This window comes from Bradysia coprophila, unplaced genomic scaffold (assembly GCF_014529535.1).
Source record: "Bradysia coprophila strain Holo2 unplaced genomic scaffold, BU_Bcop_v1 contig_297, whole genome shotgun sequence".
Classification (NCBI taxonomy): Eukaryota; Metazoa; Arthropoda; class Insecta; order Diptera; family Sciaridae; genus Bradysia; species Bradysia coprophila.
Genome location: NW_023503555.1, coordinates 5,153,417 through 5,180,670, shown reverse-complemented (window position 1 = coordinate 5,180,670; position 27,254 = coordinate 5,153,417). Strand labels below are relative to the sequence as shown.

Genomic DNA, 27,254 nt, shown 5'->3' with positions numbered 1-27,254 from the left:
TTAAATGAGTTTCTGACACATTCGAGCATAAAAGTTAGTACTGGGGTCTATTTTCTGGAATTTGGTATTGGAATTACTGGAATTATCAATGACATTCAAAAATGCTCGTGGATTTAGAGACTTTCAAGAATCAACTTCACGAAAATATTCCCTGGGTACCCACCAACACTGTTCTTTTAGAATTAATTCGAATTTAAACTTTTTTAGACCCAGATCTCTGTATTCACTAAAAAAGAAAATTCACTTCCTGGTCTAAGAGATTGTGCTTCACTTGGAATTGAATGCAAGGAATTTTTACAAGAGATGTGTTTTTTACTGATTCATTATAAAAGACGCCAATAGATGGGGTTCTATAGGTGTCACACGCCATGGTGTTAAAGAGTAAAAAAGAGTAAGATTTCGTCAATTTTCCAAAAATCGTGCGGATACTCGGTATGAACCTCCTTTATGGATAGTCGCTTAATTTCAGCAGCAATGTCTTTCATAATAAACAAATCTATACTATCATCCAATGTATGACAGCTTATACTCTTACATTAACCTTTCACAAGCACATCCGCAATTTTACGATATGATCTATTACTTCATTTGTTCTAAGTATTTAATGAGATTGATTTTAAATCTTTTACTTAATTTTTTTAATCATGTTTTTGCTACATAAGGCCTCGTTATTCAGGGTTTATCGCTTATTGCTGAGTTCGCTTTCGATAAAAAATGGTATCCGTCCGTATACAAGCCATAATTCATCAATATGAAAAGTGCAATATAAGAAATTGAAAACTTGTAAAATTTTCTTTTTGTGCGTCCAACGAGATTTGGTTTGGTTCGTAGAGCGCTTTCTTCAAGAGATCCATTCTTCATTATATTTCGGGGGGGGGGGGGGGGGGACCTGATCCGGAAAGTCATGGTACATGGCCTACAACATTCACTGTACAAATAAACATAAAATCAAGTCATTGGCTCATCTTCAAACAAAGTCACAGGGTGATGGGACAGCCTTTTCGAATTAGTTTTCCCCCCGATATTTCTGAAACAAAATTTTCTTTCTGCCATTTTACCAAACAAACAATCACTAGACTTAGGACACCCTGACCGTCATATATCTAGTACGTTTCCTCTCGATTCTTCCGATTTATCGCCTATTTGTAACAGCAATAAAAATGGTTTCTTTAATATAAAAAAGAAATATTTGAATTTTCATAGATCCATACAACGAGAACGGAATTTCCAATCATCGAAAAAAATCAAGGAAGACCGCATTCCATCATCCGAATTACCATTGCCACAGACATCAACATTACGATCACGTAGACGTCTAGCAAATATGTTAGTTGCTGCGGCGTTGATTTTTGTGTGCTGTTGGTCACCTCATGTCATCTGTTATTTATGTTTCGAATTGGGCTCGGCAAATGTATGTCCTAAGGTTGTATCCGAGTTCAGTTTGCTGCTAGGTAAGTGCAAAGAGAGACGTAGAGAGAAATACACATATATATACACCCCGATCCCATCCCACCCACACATCATTAGATAACACAATTTTAGTTTGTTATGTGCGGAATAAGGGAGAGAGAAGGAAAAAATTGCGAAAAATATAACTAATTCACATATAAAGTAAGAAATTTGTAGGATGCTGCTAGCACATTTTGATGTCAATAACGGTAAAGGTCAAAAGACAGGTTGAGTACCGTTCTTAAATGCTGGAACTGATATATCTGGCAAGCACTACGAATGGATATAATATGCGTAAGAGACTGAGGCATGTAATTTGGAATATAAGCACGTAGCGGTACACCCTTTTTATTATTCAAAGTTTATAGCAGACTCGAAATCCTTGCTGTCTCTATATTTTTCTGGAAGCAGATATATTGCTACGTTTATGTAGTTTGAGTTTTGATATCAACCGGCACGGCTTTAGTTGATTTGAACATATAGCTACAGTTACGTGGTTCATTTGGAACGGAAATCTTTTCTGGAAAGTGATCGAAGTATATGTGGGGAGTGTGTGTTCAAAACATTTTAGAATTTGAAAGAAATAATTTTTCTTCCATTTATCCGTGGCTTATATTATGAATTAGAGATAATTCTTTCCAAAATAACACACGAATCATGAACAGCATAACGAAAAACTGATTCATTGTTTAATCATTTGTAAGGACGTAGCCGTGAAATCTCCAACTTATTGGTACTTTACTGAACTTTAAGCTCTACAGACCGAAAGCTCACGGGCACATCAGTCTCTCATGAGGTCACGTTTTAAAAGCCCTGTCATCTCTTAAGGCTACCGCTACACTAATAAAGACCAAAAATGTTTTTTGTGGTGCTATTGGTATTACTGCCACATTTGGAAGACGAAAAATAAAAAAAAAGTCCTTGGCAGACACGTAAAATTTCTAAAGGGTCAGGCATGACTACATTTCACACATAGGACCTATAGGTTTGTTCCAAGGCCATATGAATTGTCAAATTTCATCCATATAACCATAACCTCAATAATACCTCTGTGTAAATCGCGTAGGCGACGTTGGTCGATTTGTATGAAATATCACGTAAGCGACGTTGCTATGGATGAAATTGTCGTTCTTCGGGTTGTCAAAGTTCGTGTTTACAGTTACTTGGAACAAACCTATATTGTAGGTACTTCTATATCGATGGACATTGGACATGACAGACCTCAATACAAATTCGAATTTTATGTGTCATACTTCCTGCGGCATTTCAACACTAATATGGTTTGTCAACTATGTAAGCCAGGGCTTATTTCTGAATCTTAAAATTCTGAAGTTTAGAGACATTTTAGATTTAAAATTCCTAAAGATTAGCCCTGAGGAAACTGACTGAGACATTCACAAGGACAAAATCAAATGTCACAAATGTCACTGAAATGAGTAGTACACATTTGCTCTCTCTTCCCAAAGTCTTACTTATCAATTAAAGTCCACTCGTCAAATCGAGCACCCCTGCCCGTTTATATTTACTATGTCGTTGTATGGTCTCACACAATTCAAAGTAGAAAGAATATTGAAATTATTACTATGCGATGCATAATATGCAGTACGGTTACATGCCGATTAATATCTCTATTTTTGGAATTTTGAGTCGACGAGATTAACAGGGTAAAAGGTTACAATTTTTCCAGATGGCATATTTTCTTCACGTTTTTGCTAGAGCAAAATATTTGGATGTAAATACTACATCGTATAGCCATTACTATGTACGTACATAAATATTGTGTGTGGCTTACATTTTGTTCGCTAGAATTGAATTTTGAAATGATGAACTGTTCGTAAGCCGCGGTGCACATCTGCAAAATATAATGTAAACGTGAGGAAAATGGTAAAATAGCTCTAAATGTTTTCCTATTAGCATTATGGTATTAAAGGAAAATGTAAATGTGATTCTCTTACCAGTGCAACATTATAATTAGTCCAGTCTGTTGTGTCAGAAAATGTAAATCCGCTCGTTTTAGGTTTTTCGAATTTTTTGTTTATAGCGAGTTATTAAGCATGGCAAACTGGATTTTCTTTCTTAGGAAAATCTAGGACTAAAAGTTGATGGACCCACCAATAAGATCAGTAGTTAGGAGCGTTAGAAACTGACTTCATATTTCTTCAAGAACGACATTAATCCAGGAAAGAGTAAATGAACTGGAAAAGAGCTCGTAGACATTTTGGGCGTTGTTTCTGCATCAAATTAAAAGTATTTTAGTTTAAATACGATTAACAACTTTTGGTGTTATAAGGAGCATCCCGAGACATATCTGTGACTAGGACTCATTTCTAAAAAGTTGTTGACAGATTAATTTTCAAAGTTGTTCCATAAATACTAATTACATGTCACTATTTGGCTCAGGGATCGCGGTAAAAATTTTTGGAAGATCTCACTTCTACGAACCGTACAATTTCTGGCCTAAATGGCATCATCCAGGCAAATAACTCAAAGTCCGCCAGGCAGCTTTCCAAAATATGCTCATTCCCTTGACTGAAAGTCATGGGTCTTATGGATGATAAACACCCTAAAATGTTTGTCACACAATGATCACTACTATGATTGAAAATGCATGAATGTATGACCAAAAACCTTAAATACAGAAAATGTTTGTCACACTTTGATGATTCGTTGATAATACGATAACTTGAGTAATTTTCAACGGATTTCCAAAAACTTTTTTTTAATAGACGGGGAATTGAATTAATGAGGTTAAGTTCGAAGATGGGCTATTACGGTCGGGTGATCTAAGAGATATTCTCAAAAGAATTTTTGTCTGGTCGCTTGATTCCACGATAACTCGAGTAGCTTTCAACGGATTTCCAAAAACTTTTTTTTAATCGACGGGGAATTGAATTAATGAGGTTAAGTTCGAACATGGGCTATTATGGTCGGGTGTTCTTAGAGATATTCCCAAACAGGGCCTATTTTTGGGAAATTGAATTTTCCAAATTTCCTCAAATTTGCCAAAATTTGCTAGAATTTGCTAATATTTTCCAAAATTTTCTAGAATTTGCCAAATTTTTTGATACCAAATCCTAGCAAATTTTGGAAAATATTAGCAAATTCTAGCAAATTTTGGCAAATTTGAGGAAATTTGGAAAATTCAATTTCCCAAAAATAGGTCCTGTTCCCAAAAGAATTTTTGTCTCGTCCTTTGATAATTATCGTGTAGTTTTCGACAGATTTCCAAAAACTTTTTTTTATTTGACAGGGAATAAAATTACTAAGGCTACGTTCGAAGATGGGTCGTAACGGGCTGGTGATCTTAGAGATATTCCCAAAAGAATTTTTGTCTCGTTCCTAGATAACACAATAACTTGACGTAATCCTCAACGAATTTCAAAAACTGTTTTTATTCGACGGGGAATTCCATTCCCGAGGATAAGTTCAAAGTTGGGCTATGACAGTGGGGGATCTCAGAGATATTCCTAAAAGAATTTTTGTATCATCATATTATCGTGTTATTAGTTGAGTAATTTTTAATGGTCCACAAAAGACAATTATCCTCCTAAGAAAGATATTTTTGGGTTAAGCTCGTTAATGGAATATACTGGAGTAATATTCTAGGATTTATTCCAAAATTTTGTGTGTGTAATATCTTTATATCGATGATAAGAAAAAAATTAAAGTTTGGACGAGTGTGAATATTCAATATATAAGCAAGAAATTCGCCTCTTTCCAGGGTCTGCTAGAAGACAATAGAACTTAAGAGACATCGATGCTTAGCTAAAATTGTATCCTACATTTGCGTATCTCGTGCTGCCTTTTTGATGGTATCTTTTCATCAGAATCCTTTTTTCAAAACACACGACCGCAATAACGACCACGAATGTATTAGCTTTCAACAGAAAGTAGATTTGGTTGTAGTCACTTGACCAGTTCTGAAAAAAGTGATCAGTGTAACGAAATTTTCATAAACTGCCCAGTTTTCTCAGGGTTGGTCAAATTGCTACAACCAAATCTATTTTATGTTGAAAGCTGACATATTCGTGGTCGTTATTGCGGTTGTACATACTTGAAAAATGAATCTGGTGGAAATAGATTACCAAGAGACGGTATTTAAAAATCACCCAAATGTATACTTTTCAGCAAATCATCGATGCCTCTTAAGTGCTGAAAATACGTATGAACCAGTATATGGTCAAGTGCTGGAATTTCTCATATACGTATTTTGTATCGAAAGTAGGGTACGCATACCCTGGTATACTTTTATGTACTTTTAGAGTGATTTTTTTTGCTCGGATTACAAAAATCTTCTTGAGAAAAGTAGTCAATCAGTCAAGGGATCTGACCCATCCAAAAGATGGGGCCTAGTTTAATGAAATGGGTTTAGAATCGACGGTAACCTCAAATTTTAGGAATTTTCTGGGTCACTTTTTAAAGAAAATCCTACACCGACGCCACTTTGTTTCACAAGAAAAGGAATTGTTCCACGAAATATTAGTATTTAATGGTACTTTCCAAGCACAAAAAGAATTTTCGAAAAATATTGTCTCGTTCATGAGTGCAGGAGATATTTGACTTTAAATTTAGTCGGTTTTCTTCGGTCGGAAAGGCGATTTTCTAGAAGAAAAAATTGTTCCACAGTTTTTCATGCTCACATCGCAAGACATAAAGAAAAATTCGAAAATCTAAAGCAATCAGATTGACGCGAGGGACTGGACTAAATACTGAGATAGCGGAAAATTGGTTTTATATAGCAAAGGAACGGAATATTTATTTTCAATAATTTTGCAATAATTCCCGAGAAGCACTTGGAACTAGTTTCACTATCTAAATCCGTTTTTTTGTATCTCATTGTATCCATTTCAGGTTACGCTCATTCGTTCCTGAATCCAATTCTCTATTGGATATTAAATCACAATACACTCAGACAATCATCATCATGCGCTCCATTTTTGCGTTTGGCTGCTGTTCAACGATTTATTCGCGTACGATTACGGGTTCCAACGGCACCACCACCACCATCATCAACAAATGAAGCCGCACTTGGCCCGTTCAATCCCAGGTACATTAAAGCTCGACCGCAACAGTATCGACCACCGGCATCATCCATGAATTTGTATTGACTTTGGCGGATTTTTCGTTTCATTTGGCGGTTCGTGTGTTAAGTTAACGGTCTAGTATGTTATGCATTGTAACAAGTATCAGACAAAATTTTTGTAATTGAAATTCTGCGGACGATTCTTGAGATGATTAATCAATGGAAATTTATGAGCAAATAATTTGCTTGAAAGTGGGGCACGAGACGGACTAAGCAAATCGATTATCATAACTGACTCTACTTTTTATGAAAAATTTGTATAGAAACGTCCTTGCTCTCACTGCTGATTAATATTGGAAATAAATTATGGAAATTGGAAATTCTCATTTAGCTAAATTGAAAGTATTGTTGTCGTCAATAGAAGTGCCACGTTCAATTTACAATCAGTCATTCACTTTTTGCATAGAAAATTTCTATTAGAAATCCAAGAGAACTTTAAATTGCTGTATAGTAATTGTGTATTCCGACCATAGAGGTAGACTACCCAGAGTAATTATGACCCAAAATTCATTGAACAATTATATCACATACACCACTAACACGAAAACGTCAACTTTGCTATTCCGACTTTGTAGTGTATCGCATTGTGGCACCTAAACAATCCGAGGCTATCGGCGATTCCTAGTTGCTGTTATTGACTAGAAGAAGAAACGGGCATGTATGAATGCCTAAAATTTCTTCAAATAAGACGCAGGCGCGAAATTCCTCGATACCATTTGACGTGGTCTTTGCTTCATATAGAATAGTTAAATGCAGAAACGGTATAAGTCACATTAGCGAATTATAAGAAAAATGAAATGTAAATAGAAGTTTGTTTGATTCAGGGAAGTCTGTTTATACCAATTTGCTCACGTGCAAGTCTAGCGAATCATAGATGAAATGGTTCGTAGCTATAGAAGAATCAAAACTCAAGTCACATAGGTATGTTTGGCTTATGAAGGTTTCAAAAAACGTGTACAATGTCCACATAGGTCTTTTCGGTGACCGAGACATATATTCAGCGAAAAGCCACTTATACCGACACGGACTAAAAACCATGTCATTGACGTCGTTAATGGCAGCCTTTCAGAACGCCATCCGACTTTATTTCTGCTGACCTGATAATTTACCCGAATTCCGAGCGCTGCGATTGAATTAGCACTCGAGCGCGAACAGCATCAACCTGTAACTTTTGTAGTTAGTTTGATTCGAAAGTACATTGTGTTGATAAACAAAATTTTAATTTTACGCCGAACAGCTTCAACTCTTTATTGTGCGGATATAAGTTATGAAATTTCCAATTAATTTACTTGTCGAATTAGCAAATTTGCCGCTCAAGTCAAAGGAAAAACCAATTCCAAACTCAAACGCTTTGTGAAATTTCCTCAAAATAACAAGATTCATTGTACACGAATTATGCCTTACCATCGCTCGTCTCTGCTTGTATACTTCTACCGGGTTACACAATACACAATTGCTCTCGATTCCACATGCTGACATTGTGGGTTGACTAAAGTTAACGCTAGAATCGATTATGGCGGATGGATCAAAAGTTACTTTTCACGAAGTTTTTGCGCTGATGTAACGCTATTATTGAGTAAGTTTTTCAATTTAAATAAAATTTGAAAGTTGTTCAAACCAAGTCTTACAAAAGTGTATGTTCACTTGACTTACTTGCGAAAGTATTGAATTAGATTTTACCCATCAGGTTTCTCTCTACGCCTAGCGATTAGCAATTATTGTGATCGCTAGATAAAAACATGTTCAAAGCAGATATGATAAGGTCGCATAGACGGTGACGAAAGTATAATTTCTGTGTCACAAATTTGATTTCATAAATAAGGTATGGCAAAGCCTTTCAAGGAATTTTATCTGCACAAACAGTGCGGTAACCACCCACTGCAGTAAAATAGAGGTACACCACAGCCAACCACACACATATATAGGACATTTGCTAATGTGTGAATAAAAAAAAAGATGGTAAGGCACTTAAAAGGTAAAAGGATTTTCGTAAAATTAATTTCATTCCAGTGGTTTACAAAAGGACAACAGAATCGCATTAGTAAGGATCTGAATCCATTAAAAAAAAAGTATGTTCGGCTATGTGGTTATCATTATATAGTAGCATCATAAACAGCAACATCCCGAACAGTATAAATTCACCGAAAAAGTTTTCAGTCTTCCGTTGTACGTATACCTATGCTGGCAGTTTATACGCAGTTTTTACGATTTCCCATTCCAACTTTACGGCTATTTTATAGGTTCCAAGTTTAGGTGTCATCATGTGGAAATTTATTAATTTCAAAGAATTAAAATGTGAATGGTTGTGTGCATTGCATATGTGGATCTCAAAAACCATATTATAACCCGTACACTTTACGGCGTGTGGAAGGGAAGCGTTTGTTTTGTTCGTATACATACAGCCATCAAATGAGCAATAAAACTTTATATTTACTCAGTTCTCATTCCATATGTTATGAAGTAAATTCACCAATTCTGTTGCTGTTCGTGGTCTTTAATAATTCATCTTCACCAAACATTTATTCAAATTAACATCTGTAATGAGTACGCTGAGCGAAATGTACTGATTATAAGCGATGATTGTGTGCAGATAAATGATACACCACACATTTACAACATACAAAATTGGTCCATCTACTCTGAGCAAAGAAGAAAACAACGCCAGTTAACTTTTTCTTATGAAAAGAGAGAGTTTGAGATGTTGGTAGTCTGTTGAGTTTGAGGAGGAAGTTTTTCATGATTTTAATTTAGGGACTATTTTTGTGTAAGTTTCCCACATGTCCCGAATTTTCCTCAATTTTTTGCAAATTTTCCTAAAAAATATTTTTTGGAAAATTTCAGGAAAATATGGGAAAGCCTAGGAAAATGTGGGAAAATTCAAGAAAATTTGGTCTCCTAACCTGTTACAGACAACAAGCATATGACCTGTTTTATTATCGGGTCTATTTCAAATCTTGTACTTCAATTTTTTTAACATCCATTTTACTGTTTAAATGACCATACTACCCAGAGCTTGCTATTATTTTTGTCGTCGTTATCGGATCGATAACAGATGAATAGCCGTATGTGACAGCTTTTCTCGTAATAAATACTGCCCACGTAGTTACTCATAGTACACAGTAATTCAAAGCTATTTCCATTAAATTATAACACATGAACAGTTTAAAGAGCTTATGAGCTTATTGACTGGGATTTTGTATTTCTACAGAGTTAAAGTTTCGTTCTGATTTTCACTTCTTCGTTTTCGATCTTTATTGAATCCACCGAGGTTTTCAAGACAAAATGTTATTGAGATAGAAAATTTCCGTAAGTCTACTTAAACTTGACCAGAACATCATAGTAATGCGAAAGTTTTACAAGTAAGCAGATAGTGGCTCTTGAAGTTAATCTTTTATTTTTAACGAAAAGCTGCCGTAGTGTACATATTGACAAAATTTGCTGATACTTAAAACAAAAATTTTATAAATGTTTAACTGGAGTATTTTAGTAATATTTTAGTATATTTAGTAACTAGTCAAAGAAAAAGCTACTTTAATTTACGGCATATGAAAATGTGTTAATTATAAATCAGAAAAAGTTTTAAAACAAAAAAAACAATTAAACGGAAAAACAAAGCCCAACCAAATAATTATATCAAATAAATGTGTCTTCGGAGTAGTTTCTTTCTTAAAGTCTGTGATTCTGCATAAAGTATATATTTAACGATAAATAAATAAATAAATTTAACGCAAAAATGGTAAAAAATATTTAAATAAAAATAATTACAAAGCAAAATATTTAAAAACAAAAAAAAGAAGTCAAAAACCAGTGCCTATGTATAGTTAGGGATTTGACAAAGAGAAAGTAAATTCTAAAATTTTAATTAGTTTATTCAATCGTCATGCCTCCTCCATGACAACGTTGCGACAACAAAAGTACAGTATATGCCTACAAAGGTATTGGTCCCTAGAAGCCAAAAACAATTTCAAAAAAACCTCTTGACCCGTCGCTATCTAAGCGGGATTTAATCGAAATTCTAGCGCATGAAATGTAAGAGGTCGTGTGGGGTCTGGGGTGTCATTAGAAGTTGAATCAAATCGACTTTCGGGCCATACGGTCTTTTTTAAGTCTGAGAATTCATCTACACTGAGATATAAGCAGTTGAAAAAATGGGTAAAAATTTGAGTACTGCACTGGAAAGAGCAGATCAGTAGTATGAAGAGTATAAGTATTATGAGGAAACGGATTGGCTCAGTGGTAGCATATACTAGCCCTCCACCAAGAAATCTCTGGTTCAATATCCCGGTGAGGGCAAATTCTGTATAGGATACCTACGCTTCATAATCTCGATAGTTGGTGTGTTTGGTGTTTGATGCCCTCAACGAACTGTACAGTTACAGAATGACATGAGTAACGCGAACCATTTGCCATGAATTCTGTGTACAAATAGCTGAGTCTAACTTTAGGCGGAGATATAATTAGCACCAGACAAAATCCCATTTAGGGCTTGCTACCCTATAGGCGGGGTTTGGAATTCGGCAAAAACACGCTCAGTTAATCCCAATTAAAATTAATTATAATTAAATTTTAATTCAAATATAGAACCATTCTAGAGCTGTTGATTTCAGAATTAAATTAAAAAATTTAATCGGGCAGTGAATAGATGTCGACACATCTAAAAGATTAGTTCCAGTTCGAAGTGTAATGAAAGTAATTCCTGGAGGATTTAATAATTCCAAAAAATGTTCGGTCGAGTACTGTTAAAATCTCTAAAAGAGTTAAATTTAGGTCCATATTTCTTTCTTCGTAGATTTTGGGAAGTGAGCGGAAACTATTTACAAATCACCATTTGTTTCAGTTGAGTAAGATTGTCAAGCACCAAGTTTGAATTCGAATAGGTTGTCTTTAAAAATCGAATCTGCGATTGTACTCATTGTACTCATTCTATAAAGCCAGCTGCACCTCATGTATAGATCCATTATTAATTTGAATTTCGAAAAATGAACCACTCTTCCCTGTTTACTGTGTAGCAGGGCCTATTTTCGATAATTTAAATTCTTTAAATTATCAAAAAATTATCAAAATTATCGAGTTTAATATTAGAGAATTTCGATAATTTTTCGAGAATTTAGAGAATTTTTTGATAATTTAGAGAATTTAAGTTATCGAAAATAGGCCCTGCTGTGCAGTCATTTCAGCAACAGAAAACTTTCGTCAAAATATATTTTCCCCAAAAATAATCCTTGTTTTCAGTCGAATTATTTACTTCATTTTGATTTAAAATTTATACGCGGGGTCCACTATCCGCAGTATTTCATTTCACCTTATTTCTGCCGACCTAAATAAATATCTTCCCACAGTATAGCAAAAATTGAATGGGAATTGTTGTCGCAACAAAGATGAATGAATGGGAAAAAGTAAATTAAATTTTTCATTTAATGCAAGTCCCAAATAATAAACTTTTTAAGTTGAAATTATAAGCTTTTCGTGTTACATTTTCATCTTTTCTTTCGTTCTTTTTAGCCAAGTTGACACCCAAAACGAATATATACAAAACAGAGAGAATCATATTTTCCCACATTCTATAATATTCTAATACGCATGCAATAAATAGGATTTGTGGCATCTACATAAACAAAACGTATACCTTTCCGTACCTAAGGGTGAACTGAAAAAAAACCACTTCAGAACAATACAAGAAAATGTAAAAATAAAATAAAACTTGAACGAATTTTCATAAATCTTCGTTTTAAAATCCGAAACGAAAACTTTTCTCTTTTTTTATTTTGTCTCCATAAGAAATATGAAGAAAAAAATTGAGGAAGAAATATTTAAAACAAAAAAAAAGAAACAAAATTGTACATTGATGTCCTTTCTCCGACAAAGGAATATTTAAGACGTAGACTTTTCTAAATTAAATAAAAAAGAAAAATAAGAAATTAAACAATTGGATATCGTCGTGTTAATATAATGAATGTTAAAATAAATTAATTAATTTAGAATAAATTGTTAATGTTGTGCAAATGAAAATAATCGAAACAAGAAATACTAAAATTAAACAAACAAAAACAAAATTTACATTGAAACAAGAGGTGAACGGTCTGCCATTATACTAAAACTCGAGCTGGGCTGATAGGAATCTCGTGCCCAAAGAGCGTGAAATCACTTCGTTTAAATAGTGAAGAAAGGAATATCGCGCGGAGATTCCTACTCTAAGGTAGCAGTTTCGAACACATACATTTTTCAGTTGTGATGTTGATGTAGGGTGTTTTTCAGAGAAACTGAGAATTGGAAATAGGTGCGAACTCGATCTAGAGTGTTTTCCGAGAAGGTGAAAATTAGACATAGGTGCGAATAGTGACTGTATTATTGTAGGTACCAGGAAAATAGGCCTTTGATGAACGAGAAAGATATAAAAAGATAACTTCAATAAGATAGAAGCAAAAACTTTTATGTTACAGTTCGTAAATAAGGATAAATTTCATAAGGTCAAACTAAACGTCTCAAAGTTACAGTCTTCAAAAGGTGAATTTGGTAGGACCGAACAAAGCACAGTAACTTTACAGTTCATACGAGAAAAACATCAGCAAAATCGAACCGCTTTCATTTCATATCCACTTCATAGGATTCGGATTCGTAAAAAGATAAAATAAAATAAAACGTCTTTGTGCTACTGTTCGTAAAAGTATAAAATCCCTAGATTTGAACCGAGCACCTTCTTCCTTATGACAAAACGATAGATCGAGACAGACTCTCTGAACAACTATTATAAGATACAATTATTTCCTGTAGAAATGATTATTACTTTATTCCAATATCGCTTACTATTAACCTAGAACCTATCAAATCTTTACGAAGTCATAGGTTCTAAAATTTAAGTCGTAAAAATTCGTTAAATTAAGATTTCTATCCGCACCCGGGTGAGTAGTACTATAGATCGAGTTCGCAAAAATTTCTAAAACTACGAAGATTTAAGGAATCTTGCTCAGCGCGAGATTTCTTGATACCAGCTTTCATTATTTTTTTGTTACAAGCCGAGCTCGATTAACCTAAAGTGAACACTGCGTTTGTCAGTTGATAATTTTTATCCAATTTTTATAAATACATGCATCCTGTCTGTGCGAAAGAAACGCGGAGTCCACTTCGATGATAGTAGATTCCGAACTTTTCTATATAAACGTTTGCAAGCCAGAATACTATGCTAAATCCTAAACCGACTACCGACCTGATGTGAACCGATTTTTTTTTTCGGAAGCATTACGTCGTTCCGTAAACTTATGTAAAAGCTTTAATGGTGAGAGTTGTTATAGAATCCTCTCCGAGAGCGCACAGAGTCAACTGAATATGCAAATCATTGTCTAGGTTTTATCTGCAATCCCGAAGTAGGTGGACGTGGAAAATGAAGGTTGCAGCAGTTGTTTTAATGCTTGTCCTTCGCGAAACAGCTGTAAGACCTACCTTTTACTCCAATTTTCCGCCGACAAGTTCATCTCCTTAAAATTACCACATAGAATTTTTGGGAACATTTCAGTTAAAAACGGAGGCAAAAAGTAAAAGACACGTTCATGAAAACCCTGTTGATCTGACCCCGATGATATAGAACTTTTGTTAAATTGTATGTTATCCTTGTAACCGCACAACAAATTATTTTATCGTCGCCTACAAATTGAAATAAACTATAAAAATAATAAGTGCTGTACGACTTTTTCAAAAACTTTAATATACAAGAGAACAGAAATATTTTTCTATTTCCACCTTCTAAGCAAAAAAACGAAAATGAATTTTCCATTTCTACAACTTCATTGTGATATTTCCTTAATTGTGTTTTAGCTTTATAGACGATATATATAGCCTTTACAACGGGCAAAGTAGATATAATTACAGATTGGAAATGATTATCCTTAAAACGTGTTGTTTGTTGATCTCATATTAAATTGAAATTTAAAAATTTGTGTAAATAAAAACTAAAATAATTAAAAAAAAGAAAAGAAAAAATGTTAACAAAGACTAGGACAACCTACTATAAATCTCTATCATTGTAATATTCTGTAAGACTATGATTGTAAATTTTAAATGGCAATAATAAAAGCATTCAAATGAAACATATTGGTGTCTGTTATTCACCGAGAAGCAGAGCTTATTGTTGGGAATTCTAAAGATTCCAAAAAATAAAAAATAAAAAAAACACCGAAAAAAATATCGAAAGTTTATCAGTATTTCTCAGAATTAATATTCCCAATAAGCCCTGTCGAAAAGACAAATGAAGACAAGATCGATTTAATGGTTTAATATATCGAGAGGTACTGTACTTCTTTTAGTTCGTTTAGTCCTATTAGTCTCAAACGATTTAGTCCCATAAGATTTCGTCCCATACGATTTAGTTCCATTCGAATACGTCCCATACGATATAGTCACATATGAGTAAGTTCAATAAGTGCAGCATCGTTCTAGCAATGCATGTGAGGGGTTTTGCGATGGTTCGGGATCGAAACAAACATTTCTCCTGTTAAAGACAATGTGAAAACTTTGAATAGATTTCAAACCAGGTCCTTATGAGCAGAGACTTTGCGTTGTGTATCCGGCCTCTAGGTCTTATAGATTAGCTCGATAATCTCACTCGTCTGTGAGAGGCAGTTTTAAAAAAATGTGGCTGTAGACTGATCTTGCTTATCGAATATTTTTGAATATAAGTGGTGGTCCCTATCGCATTCGACATTGGAACGTTTAAAAAAAATGTTCGAAGGAATTGGTGACCGCTATCCATTTTGCGATAATTTCTAGCAACGAGTAAGCATTGCGTAAAAGCTCATTAAATGGAGTCGTTCATTTTTTTGGATAGCTTTGGTCAGTCATACCACATTTGGAATGTAGATATCTATTACCGTTCATACTAAAACAATGACAATTACAAACTAAAATTTATTTCATCGGATCTTGACCATATTTTGCTAAACAATCAGTAAAACAAAAAAGTTGAAAATCTCGACAAAAATCGGAAAATTGAAAAAATTATTGAAAATATTGTATAGAAAAAGCGGGCCGTAAATTTAATGATTTCGTGGTGACATAAATTATTGCGAATGAACTTCTATTACCTTCCGAATGGATCGCCAAGGAACGGTCCAGGTGTGGGGTCAAACCGTATCCACAATGAAGACGTTGTGGCCGATCTGATGGATAGATGGTCATTAGCACGGGTCTCAACTTCACTAACTGCTTGCATTAGAGGTTTGAGCATATTTTCGAGTCTTACGGAATCTTCATCGGGTTCCGTTGTACTTTTTTTTGAAATGATACCGTTAATTGATTTCCAAAATCCATTTCGTTTGCTTAAAGTTGTTCGATATGTTATGGCCACTTTGACACTCCATGTATATTTATCCTTTTCAGAGTCCAATTCCGAGCTCTTAATTTTACAAGAAGTTCTTCGTGAAATGTCAACCGGAACATTATTTATCGTCAACTCCATTAACTTCCAATCTCCTTCGATTCCAGTAAATGTAGTCGGAGCTCGGAGAGTAATATCTGGTATTTCTGTCAGCTTGGTACAAGTAGCCGATCCCGAATTGTAAAACGTAACAATCGGAAAAATTGACTTAAATGTTGTGTCGGTCAGAGTGAAGGCCTGTCCAAGACTTACTCCATTTACCTCGAAGCAAACCTTCAGTCTCCCGTCCTCAAAGACTGCCAGTATTCCAATGTCATCGCCTTCCTTGGGTCTCGGACCGAATTCATGAACTAGACGTTCACTGCGACTGCCGTTGCCTAAATCTCCGGTCAAATACTGGACGACTTGGCACTCGTATCCTTGCTTGAAGTGATCCTTTGACGTAACTCCGACACCAGCTTCTCCTTCTAATGTAGCGAAATGGACTTTCCAATAATGTCTGCCTGATGAAACACCATCATCATCATCTTGCCACATAGCATGGCAAGGTTGGGTTTCTCGTGGATTTTGCACGTGTGTCACCAGAGCACCTGCAACTGTAAATCCGGGCGACATGTCGGTAACCCAATGAGCCATTGTTTTGATATTAATGTGAAATAAAAACACTGAGAAATGGAACGACTTTAATACTGAGAATACTACTCGCGATATCCTTTTTTCGTGCTTTGCTGTTTTTTTTTTGTGAATTTATTACTTTGTTGCGGTGTTAAAAGATCTAATGCCAACCTTACTAGCCACGTCACCTAACGTGAATCTTTTGTTCAACAGATTTCTTTTATGAGTACAGCGTTAGTTCATTACGTACGTACGAAATGAAGATCGGGCCGAACAATGGTCTTTTTAACATTAGGTGGCGAAAGATCGCGTAGAATTTAAAGTTGTGGTGGCAAGTAAATTACCAAACCAACTTTCTTCTAGCAATGGTTTCTCTCTATAATTTACGGCTGTCGTCTGTTATCGACCACGACAGCAATAATAAACGACAATAGCTCTGACTAATAAGATTTTATATAGCAAAAAGCATGTTCAAAACAAATGATGTAAAAGATTTCTGACAAAAATTATTCTAAATTATTGTTTTTGGAATCACTACGAGTTCGAAGAGCTATGAATTGTTGGGCACGTCCAAATAATATCGCAACTTAATCTTAAAATTCACCCGGTTGACTCCCTTCTAAAGTCGTGCTTTTCACCATTTTGACCTGACAGGTCGAAAAGTATATTAAAACATTTCGATGTGGTGGAAGTAATCCATTGGAAATGGTCCCCCGAAAAGTTAAGCTTTTTGAACTTTTCCCCGAAGGGCTTTTTGGAGCCAGTCCGGCACTGCATTGGTTAGGCATTGTCCAGGAGATAAGTTTCAAGTACAGATATCTTACACATTCTGAATCATTGTTCGAAAAAAAACGAAAAGAATGTTTCAGCCGAAGGCCGTAAATTTCAACGAATTTGAGATGGTGATATCTCGCACCTGGCGGATGTTTATCTTTAGATCAGTGGATGATAGAGGCTTGACTTAGCTTTACAATGATACCTCACTTTTCAAAGAAGTGACAGGTTCAGGATACTTTTTGTGTGTACAAAGTGAACAGTGTTCCTTCACTCGAAAGCAAAATATTATTTTAGAAAAATAAGGTAAAGTATCGCGGTTCGACAAGAATTTTGAAAATCTGAGTTTCAACTCGATTGTTTCCGTTTCTTGGAAGATATGTATGCGGAAATGGTTTTAGACTATGGGAACAATTAATTTTCTACGAAACTAGCCTAATTATGTTAATTTTAATGTTAATTTCAGTTAATTATTAAGGTTTCAATAGAATTCCGGCTTCGACATTTTGGATCGCGGTTCGACAGTATGGCAAAAATCGCGGCTCGACACGTCATGTAGTTAGAGGTTTAAAAACAAAATATGAAAATCACAAATTGGTATTAAAAATGCTTGTTATCACTTAGTTTGGGCTCAAAAACACTTGCTATGGCGTTTTATAAGCTGAAAACTCACTAAAATTGCTTATTTTCATCAAAAATCGGCTTTTCATGCAAAGTTCAAAGAATATCAAATTTCGATGAATTTTGCCACAAACCAAATCTTCCTTGATTAAACTGTTCAGTACCAACAATTTCACTAATATCGACTACAGTCAAAGGCAGTCAATTTTCAGCATAAATTAGCCTCAGCTGTTTTTCAGCTGATCCATACAAACAATCACAACCGTCGTATGCACAAGGAAAACCAGTTTTGATTGTATGTGTGGATCAGCTTAAAAACAGCTGAAGCAAATTTATGCTGAAAATTGACTGCCTTTGACTGTATTATAATGCAACGAAACTAATCTGTCCCCATAAAATCGTGGAAGTTGAGTCACAACACTGTGAACCGCGATTTTTTCCGTGTCGAACCGCGAACCATATTTCCTACACATAATTTCACATAAATAATCACTTTCTACACTTGCTTTAGATTAAATTCATAAAAATAAACATTATTAATGCTAGTAATGTGATTCCAAAGCTCTTATGTTAATTAGTTGTTGAACAATCTTCAGCCAAAAATCACGAAAATTCATGCGAAAAAGTCACTGTTTCTTGTGTCAACATTTTCGGCTATTTAAAATATGAAAACACATTCAATTTTGATTAGATTTTACTGACTCACTTCGAAAAACATTTAAATTAATTAGAAAAATTAGATTTTCCACTAAATTATTTGGTTTTGATTCCTTTTTTCACATACTAAAGACACTCAACACGAAGTGTCGGAAAAGGAACCGTTTTTGACATGTCGAACCGCGATACTTTACCTTACATGAATTATGCTGTTTTTGATGTCTGATCCATTGGGCATCCATTAACCTAAAGAAAAACATTCGCCAAGTGCGATATATAACCTTTTGAAATTCATCCAAATTTCAGGCCTTCGGCTGAAAGATTCTTTTTGTTATTTTCGAACAATGGCTCAGAACATGGAAGATATCTGTGCGATGCTCTAACCACTTGATCTATCAGTACTCGCCGCCAGAGCAAACCGAAGGTCAATTATTAAAGTTCTCTTTCAGATTTGCCAGATTGCGTCGATTGCAAAACTTTCATGTCCGCTTGTGGTGGAAGGTTGAAGGTTACTGCAGAAGACTGCAAGACACTCAGATATTATTGAGTATCTGTGTCTAAAATGCGATTGATTCGTGAATTTTTCTTCTTGTGAACATTCCCGTCTATCAAATTGAAACCCTAATTTCAATTATAATTCCACAAAAAATCACAAAATAATCTTTAAAAAAAGAGTGCCATGGGTCAAGGCTTGACCACTCGGGTAAATTTTGTTAAAATTTTGAATTAAAAACCAATGTGGCCAGAGTTGAAACGAGAGTATTTTTGTGTTATCAATACGCGACCGACAGTAATATACGCATTTTAAATCAGTTTTCTCTACTCTAACTCGAGGGGAAAACCACTAGCCAAAAGGGTGGCAAATCAATGTCTAATTCCTTACAATTCCTACAATTACCGGATTAATTCCTAATTACCAGATTAATTCCGTTTTGGCGGATTTACACTTTAATTCCTATAATTCCTATTAATTTCTAATATTTACACGATATTTTCTGTTACTATCCAATTCATTGTCTACTTTTTAGAAACATTTTTCTTTATTTCGATAATTTCCTCAGATTTTCTTCAAATTTAAAGGAAACGAACGAATGCCGTTGGGTTTCCCTTGAATCAAGTTTTTTTTTGCATTCGCTTCATCATACTTATCAATATTTCCTTTCATTTACGTTGAAGCTCTCGTATTTCCAGTCAATTCCTTGTAATTCCTTCAATTTCTATTATTTCCTTCAATTCCTAATAATTACCGGATGATCGGTCAATTCCTTCGAGGGTGTTTAATCATTTACCCGAGTATGTTTCCCCCTCGCTCTAACTGGTCGCCCTGAAAGATTGTTTGTGCCATTTATATAATTACACCGCGGCAAGATGGAGCAAAAAAATTGGACCATCCAAACGCTGAAGCTTGGACTCAAACAACGAGGAATTTCATTTAAAGGTGCTAAAAAAAGTCAGATTGTCGCCTATTGTAATATTGAATCATGCAACAATGTGCTAAAAATCTTCAAAGTGTTAAACCATAACAAAATAACCGAACGAAAAGTTTTGTGCGATAAAGATTTTTGAAATGTGTCGAGATCATTTGTTTTCGTTCGCTATTTTAGATGGGGCATCTGTTAATGAGACATCTGTCAACCACGGTCAAACTGCTACCGATGAAATGATAACTTCGCTAAATTTACAAGCAGCAAGCACATACGGTAACGATGTTTTTAAAAAACCATTTTATTCAGGGATTCTTTTGAAAATGGTTCTATAGAGATCAAACGTACTTTCCGGATAGGTAATCGTCCTTACAAGATAATACCACTTTCACAAAAAATTTTGCTGTGGTACTCTATTTGGTAGAGGCTATGATCACTTTTGCTTGAAGTGCAACGCTTCTTCCCTATTAGGGACCAGTACATTTCTAGGACCATTTTTGAAACAATCCGTCATGACATCGTATACTAATTTGTTATGAAACTGAACTTAGGATTCCTGAGCCAAATCGTCGAATTGGAGAAGATCCGATTAGAAAGGGTCAAGGCTGATCATTGGCAGAGCCGTTTTCTGGTCATGCGTTATTTTTCTTATGTTTTTTGTTCATATTTTTATTTGACGTGGACAAAGATCGAAAACTTTTATTAAATTAAGATAAAAGTAGAGAAACATTGTGCGTTTTTGTTGAGGAAAATATGCAGTGAAGGAGCCAGGTCCTGTTGTAAATGAAATATAAAAAGACTCTTCAGAGGCACAGAGTGAACTTCTAACCTTATCCAAATAGGTTTTCCAAACGGTAAAAACAATCGGCCAGGCTATGGAAGGCAGTGAATCAGGGACAACATTTTCCCATATTTTTTAATATTTTTTTGGGAAAATTAAGGAAAATTCAAAATGTTTTCACAAAAATAGTCACTGATACATTCCAAAATAATGCCCAAATTGCTTATATTCTGTATTTGTAAGAGTCGTTCTTTGGAACCGATCTCTTCAACCAATGATCTCTCTGCTTTAACAAATTTGCACTAAGAGAAGTGTACAATTTCACTCAATCATACACAACAACATGTGGACTAATTTGATCTCAACGAGGAGCATATGAAATTTTATTTTAATTTCATTTGATTTATGAATATTAACAAAGTTATATGTTGCGGAGACGCGTTGTACCAAACGAAATGGATGGGTAAAAACGACGTGTGGAACTATAATCCATTCGAATTGAAATGACCTTATCAATTTAAGAACTCTTATTCAACCGATCCGACAAATTGTCCTATGTTTTGGTTCATTGGAATATTTCCATTATGCGCAGCAGTTACAGCGAATTTATTTGAATATGAACTTTAATTCGTTAATTTCCCCCTGTTCTATAAAAGGCTCAACACAATGTACAGTTTACCTCATCGGTTCGTACAGTTTGTGGTTTCAGTTGAGCTTTAATACCCGAGACAGACATACACCCAATCATGAGGCAAATTTTTTATTTCTGCGTATTGGCAGTGTTTGTTCCATTTTCGTGTAAGAATTTTCATTATTTCCCTCAACGAGTACGCTATTTTCTGGAGGCTTCTGATTTTTAGATGGAAATAACGAAGCTGTAACGGAATTTCCACCAATGACCGGTGGCACTGCTAAAATGAGAGCTGAAATTCGTAAGTCAATATTTGCTGACTATGACAAGCTCAACATACCAGACAACCCAAACGTGAAATTCGGATTAACAATTACCAACCTCGATGTGGTAGGTTAATTTCAACATTCATAGTTGTACCGACGACACACCAAAAATAAAACTGTCTTCCCTTTAAGGATGAAGAAAAGCAAACTCTGGAAGCAGACATCTGGTTGAAAATGGTTTGATTGATGAAGCTGCTTCCGAATCATCGAAATAATTTTTTTCGTTAAATAATTTTCGTAGATGTGGACGGACGATCGTCTAAAGTGGGACAGTGAGACTGGTGTAGAAGCTCTTCGCATTGGATCAGATGAAATTTGGAAGCCAGATATCACCCTATACAACAGGTTCACTTTGTCTGCCTTTTATCTTTCCATTCTATAAACCTCTTCTACCCACAGTGCAAATCCTGGTGAGATGATGACCTGTACGAACACAATGGCATTGATCTATGCACAAGGAATGGCATTGTGGGTACCACCGTGTCGCATCAGCGCCTACTGTAACATGACACTGGAAGAACATCCGCTCGGCGAGCAAAGTTGTAAATTGAAGTTTGGCTCCTGGGTTTATGACGGTTTGTCCATGAACCTCGAATTGGATGGGGTAGGTTCCAAAATTTTGGACGTGAAGGTTTTGGCAAAGAATGTTAAAATGAAATCTTTTTCCAGAAACCAAAGGCTGATATCAGCGTTTACATGGGCAATAAGTGGGAGATTACCAAAAACACAGCCACTCGCAAGGATACCTACTATCCGTGCTGCAAGGAGCCGTACACCAATTTGAATTACAATTTGTCATTCAAACGGAAGATTAACAGAAATGTATGCGAGAGGGCTTGAACCGTCAAAAACGACAATCGTAATAGTTCCATTTAAATGACCTAATAAAAGTAATAGTTTAGCAGTATATCAGAAAGCACGCACTGGCGTTTAAATATCGGTTTTCTGTGTCGGGTCAGCGTTTTTACAGCGTACAATTATTACCGACCCAACCTCAACAACGGAGCTTAAGGTCATCAAAAAGGCCCTTACATTTCCGCTGACACAATTGTTCTGAAATAGCTACTTGTGACGCAAGTATGGAATTGAGATGTTATTAAGAAATGAAACAGCGAGACAGCGAGGTGAGTTTCATTTTAAAATGTATGGCACAAGAGCACAAAGTGTTTCAAAAATCCATTTTCATATAAAATTGCAGGCGAGTTTTGTCAGCACATTGTGTAGTTTGTTAGCTAGTAAGTAGTTCGGAAAAATAGCATTAACCCGTTTGTGCAAAGTCTTAAAGATACACGTCGTAGACGCGCCTTTAAAAAAGAATTTTGAGGGAATGAGTACAAAAATGTATTGACGCATCTCGTATACAACCACGGCAGAGTAAAATAAACCAGGTAGGAGTTAACTTTACTCTGTCGTGATACAACGTAATGTTTTGTCTTGCGGCCGGTAAATGCGTAATTACTGTCTTGCTCAAAACTGGTTTTTCGCATTTTCTGGTCGCAAGACAACAAAGTACCGTACTGTCTTGCTGGGAAATTTTTTGTTGTGGCGTATGGATAGTAATGTACAAGACAAGGTATACCTAACAATGAGAAATTTTTCTTGATTTCGTCAATTTTCCTTGATTTTTTTTCGTTAATTTTCTCGAAATCAAGAAAGTTCGAGAAAGCCATTCAAATTTTCTGAATTCTCTCAATTAAAGAAAATTGAAAAAAAATTTCGAGAAAATCTGTCGATTCTGTCGAGTTTTCTTCTTGATTTTCTCGAAAATGTTTCTCTAAAGTAGACAGTGTAACAGTTGGCAGTGTAGGGATACAAAGTGAAAAAGTAAAATTTTCGTGTGAGTTTTCTTCCGATGTCGTCAGTAAACACACGAAAACGTGACTTACCAATGCTATCGCGAGTTTGGAAATGGATGTTACAACCCTGCGGTACGGACGTAGAGTGATTTTTGTACTCTAATTTTTAACTTTTATCTTCAATTCTGTAAATACTATCATAACCCTCAAACTAACGCACTTCAAGCAAAAGTGGTACTCTAAATAGGGTACTGAAACTTGACAGTGCTCCATACAAAATTTTACACTGTAAAAAGAGTAAGGATAAAATTTCATACAAAATAGCACTCTATTTGTCAGGTGTCAATCGAAGCACTTTTGCATGCGGTGCGTTGCTCAAACATAAGCATAAAGTATTGACCAAATAAGATGTTGACACTGTCATTTTTGTATACAGATTAGCATCAGCGCTACTAAACGTCACCTACGGAGTATAATTCTATTACAGGTAGTAAATTATTTTGGTATGCACATAGCAACAGCTGATTTTGCATCAACTGGTCAACATTGTAAAGTTTGTTTACTGCTGTGCTAAGCACAGTGTGCTTATCTTCCTGTTGCTAAGTGTAAGCAGCTAGCTGTTGCAGTTGATAGATATATGCATAGTTTATCCGCTGTATTATGATATTGTGAGTAACGACAATCATTTCTATCACAATTTGAGCCTGTAACAGGTATGTACAGAAGAAAGCTAATTTTTCAAATCATAATCGTGAAGCCACTCTTTTAAAGTTGCATACATGTCGCCATCTGTTTTTCATTCGTTAAGCTTCTATTTAAGCGGAATAAAGTTTTAGAGTGTGGCCATAGCATTGCTGATAGCATTATCACTCCTCAGACACCTTAAAAAGCCTAAAATTATTTATGTGTGTATGTGTTATACGTATGCAATTGTATGTATTGCGTGTTTAAACTCAACCAAGGAAAACATGACTCATGTCGTAACGGGAGAAATGCAGAGCCCGTTTTGATTTCATCAGCCTCCAAATATTTTCTACGTTAATGCTAGGAGCAGTGCTATGGTGTGAGTCGATGTCATCGGAATTTGCTTTTGTTGTTGTGATATTTTTCATCTGACTATTTTACAAAACGGTGAAAAGTTACCCATCGAAAACTGCCCTTCAACGGAAATAATTCGTGAAAATTGTAGTGAGTCATCAAAGTGCAGTCATAAAAGTCTCAAATTATCCCAATCGTAAAAACTGTTCGTTGTTCCTAACACAACATATTTTCATATCTAGGTCGAGTTCGATAAGCAAAACAATAATGGCTTGGATAACCGATGGTTCGGACGGATTTGCAATAAATGGAGACGTTGTCACCTATGTCGATAACGAAGGAGTGGACAATGTTTTCAACGCTATGTGGCAAGATGGTGATGGTGTATCATCAGGAGAACATTACTGGAAAATCCACTTTCCGACATTAGAAAGTGGAGCCGGTGTTGGACTTACGTCGAAAGATTACTTCAAACAGGGATACGCTTGCCAGGCGATCAATTATCTGGGAAATTTGAGCAACTGCAGTGGTCTTCTAGTTGGTAGCTTTGGTCCGAAACCTAAACAAGGCGATACGATTGGAATTCTTGCAGTTTTCGAAGGGGACAGACTAAAGGTGTACGTTGATGTAAATGATGCACGTCTTGGTCTAGCCTTCAATGTGCCTGCGTCGACTTTCAAATCGATCTTCCCGGTGGTTTCGTTCCACAGTTCGGGGTCAGCCACTTGTACCAAGCAGACGGAAATACCGAAAGTTACCAGTAGAGCATCAGCTACATTTACTGGAATCGAAGGAGATTGGAAATTAACGAATTTGGAGGAGAAAAATGTCGTGCTGGATCTTCCTCGCACAACCACTGCTAAAATTACGATGATAGAGGCAGATAAGTATTCGTTGCATGCGAAAGTGGTCAATCTTCTTCGAACAACTTTAACGAAAACAGACGGAGCCTGGAAAGCGTGTCATATCACGTCGACTAAGAAGGGCGGTGATCCCGAGTCCATGGAAGAAGAAACTGCAGTCAAACGTTTAATTACAGAAGTGCAAACGGTTGAAGTGGATAGTAGCGGAAATCTCGTTGTTAAAACTGAGACAATGTCATCGATCTGGATACGGTATGACGCCACGCCTGGACCATTTATTGGTGAACCATTCGAATGAAAGGTTTTAACGAATTAATTCGGAAAAATTATGTCACAAAAGATTTATTAAACTTATTGGCTATGCAGAAGAGTATTTCCGTGTTTCTGAGAAGTGGGTCCACTTTCTAGATTTTTCCCTCTATTTCTAACCCTTTCCCAGATTATATTCGAAACCCATTCAAACACTTAAATTTGAAGTCGTTCCAAAATATTGTAACGCATCGACGGCGCATAATTACATAATTTTACTCACTGCACCCTCAGGAAATGAGTCATAACTTCATTGAGATGAGCTCAAGCTCATTTTCCGGGGGTGCAGTGAGTAAAATAACTTACGTAATTGCTTAGAACTGTTTTTTTGCCTTGTGTGATTGCAGCCCTTGCCTTCGGCTCGGATTGCAACCCTCACACTTATCAAATAAAAAGTTCTAAACAATATTCTCCAATATCGTGAACTAATTCATTTAATGAAATTAAAGACTAATACGAGCCGAAGCCGAAATGTGTTTTGTTTCTTACTTATGTTGATCAAGATTTTTGTTTTGGTTATAACCAACGCACTTCAAGCAAAAGTGCTATTAATGACAACTGCCAAATAGATTACTTTTTGTATGAAATTTTATCCCCACTCTTTTTACAGTGTAAAATTTTGTATGGAGCACTGTCAAGTTTCAGTACCCTATTTAGAGTACCACTTTTGCTTGAAGTGCGTTGTTATAACACTAGACAGTTAAACTGTCATGCCGTAGATGTTTGAAAATCAATGGCTCATGAACATGTCGAACACGCAGCTCATCAGCATAATACTGATACGGACATGATATGAACTAGCGAAATTTCTGACGGAATGGAACTTAAAATGTTAGTTTAGTTTACCAGGGAGGTGATAGTGCCATTCCATCCATTGGAAAAACTTTCCACCTCGCTCGTACAGTGAAATAGCATAGACTGCACACGGGAAATAATTTGATATCTCGTATCACGAAGGTTCGTAAAAGTATCTCTGGTATAGTAATCTACTATTAAGAGTCAATTCGCCAAAACTTCGAACAACTTAAAAACAAGCCATCAGCGATTTTCGGCGGGTACACAGTAATCGATTCAGGTGGTCCTCCTGAGTCATTTGCAACAACAAAAAATCCTCGAAATAATTATGTTTTCACGACGGAAATCATGAAAAAATGTACTGCGCTAGGGTGACCAAAACAGTTTTGGTTGCATACCACCAAGAATACGTAACGCATTTATCTGAAATTATGGTCATTGGTAGAGGTGTTGACGCCGCATAAGCTGGCCTTTAAAACATTTCGAAATTTTTCGTGTTTGTGGTGCAGTAGCTATTTTAGGGGGAAAAAATTCCAGAGTGTTTTCAAAAAGTTACAACGATAGACTTGGAAGATATGGGTATCGTTGGGTAGGTAGTGACCTCTACTATCCATGACACCATAAACCTACCGCGGCACGACTTTCGTTGAGCATCAATTTGGATTGAAGTGTACTAACACAAAAATTCTCTATAATTTCGTTTTTATTCGCCTATATTTCAATTT

The 27,254-nt window shown here is 35.6% G+C and overlaps 3 protein-coding genes across 5 annotated transcripts in view; all 3 read left to right on the top strand.

Annotated features, from left to right (window-relative positions):
- Nucleotides 1-6,872, top strand: part of LOC119078429 (D(3) dopamine receptor) — a 110,681-nt gene extending 103,809 nt beyond the window's left edge. For both annotated transcript variants that reach the window (XM_037185942.1, XM_037185941.1), the window contains exons 5-6: nucleotides 1,204-1,451; nucleotides 6,301-6,872. In XM_037185942.1, coding sequence (XP_037041837.1) covers nucleotides 1,204-1,451; nucleotides 6,301-6,557 — 505 coding nt within the window. In that variant the 3' untranslated portion in view covers nucleotides 6,558-6,872. The remainder of the gene's footprint in view (nucleotides 1-1,203; nucleotides 1,452-6,300) is intronic.
- A 14,545-nt stretch (nucleotides 6,873-21,417) lies between these two features.
- On the top strand, nucleotides 21,418-22,647 carry LOC119078428 (neuronal acetylcholine receptor subunit alpha-6-like). The gene is made up of 6 exons (XM_037185940.1): nucleotides 21,418-21,569; nucleotides 21,632-21,792; nucleotides 21,861-21,905; nucleotides 21,970-22,073; nucleotides 22,128-22,332; nucleotides 22,398-22,647. Exons 1-6 carry the CDS (start codon nucleotides 21,518-21,520, stop codon nucleotides 22,566-22,568), a joined length of 738 nt encoding a protein of 245 aa, XP_037041835.1. The 5' UTR covers nucleotides 21,418-21,517; the 3' UTR covers nucleotides 22,569-22,647.
- Nucleotides 22,648-24,559: 1,912 nt separating this feature from the next.
- Nucleotides 24,560-25,798, top strand: LOC119078426. 2 transcript variants are annotated; one of them, XM_037185935.1, is made up of 2 exons: nucleotides 24,560-24,712; nucleotides 24,805-25,798. In XM_037185935.1, the coding sequence occupies exon 2, from the start codon at nucleotides 24,830-24,832 to the stop codon at nucleotides 25,721-25,723; it is 894 nt and encodes a 297-aa protein (XP_037041830.1). In that variant the 5' UTR covers nucleotides 24,560-24,712; nucleotides 24,805-24,829; the 3' UTR covers nucleotides 25,724-25,798. The 2 variants fall into 2 exon arrangements, with proteins under 2 accessions (XP_037041830.1, XP_037041831.1); XM_037185936.1 differs by having other exon boundaries at nucleotides 24,607-24,739.
- Nucleotides 25,799-27,254: the final 1,456 nt, after the last annotated feature.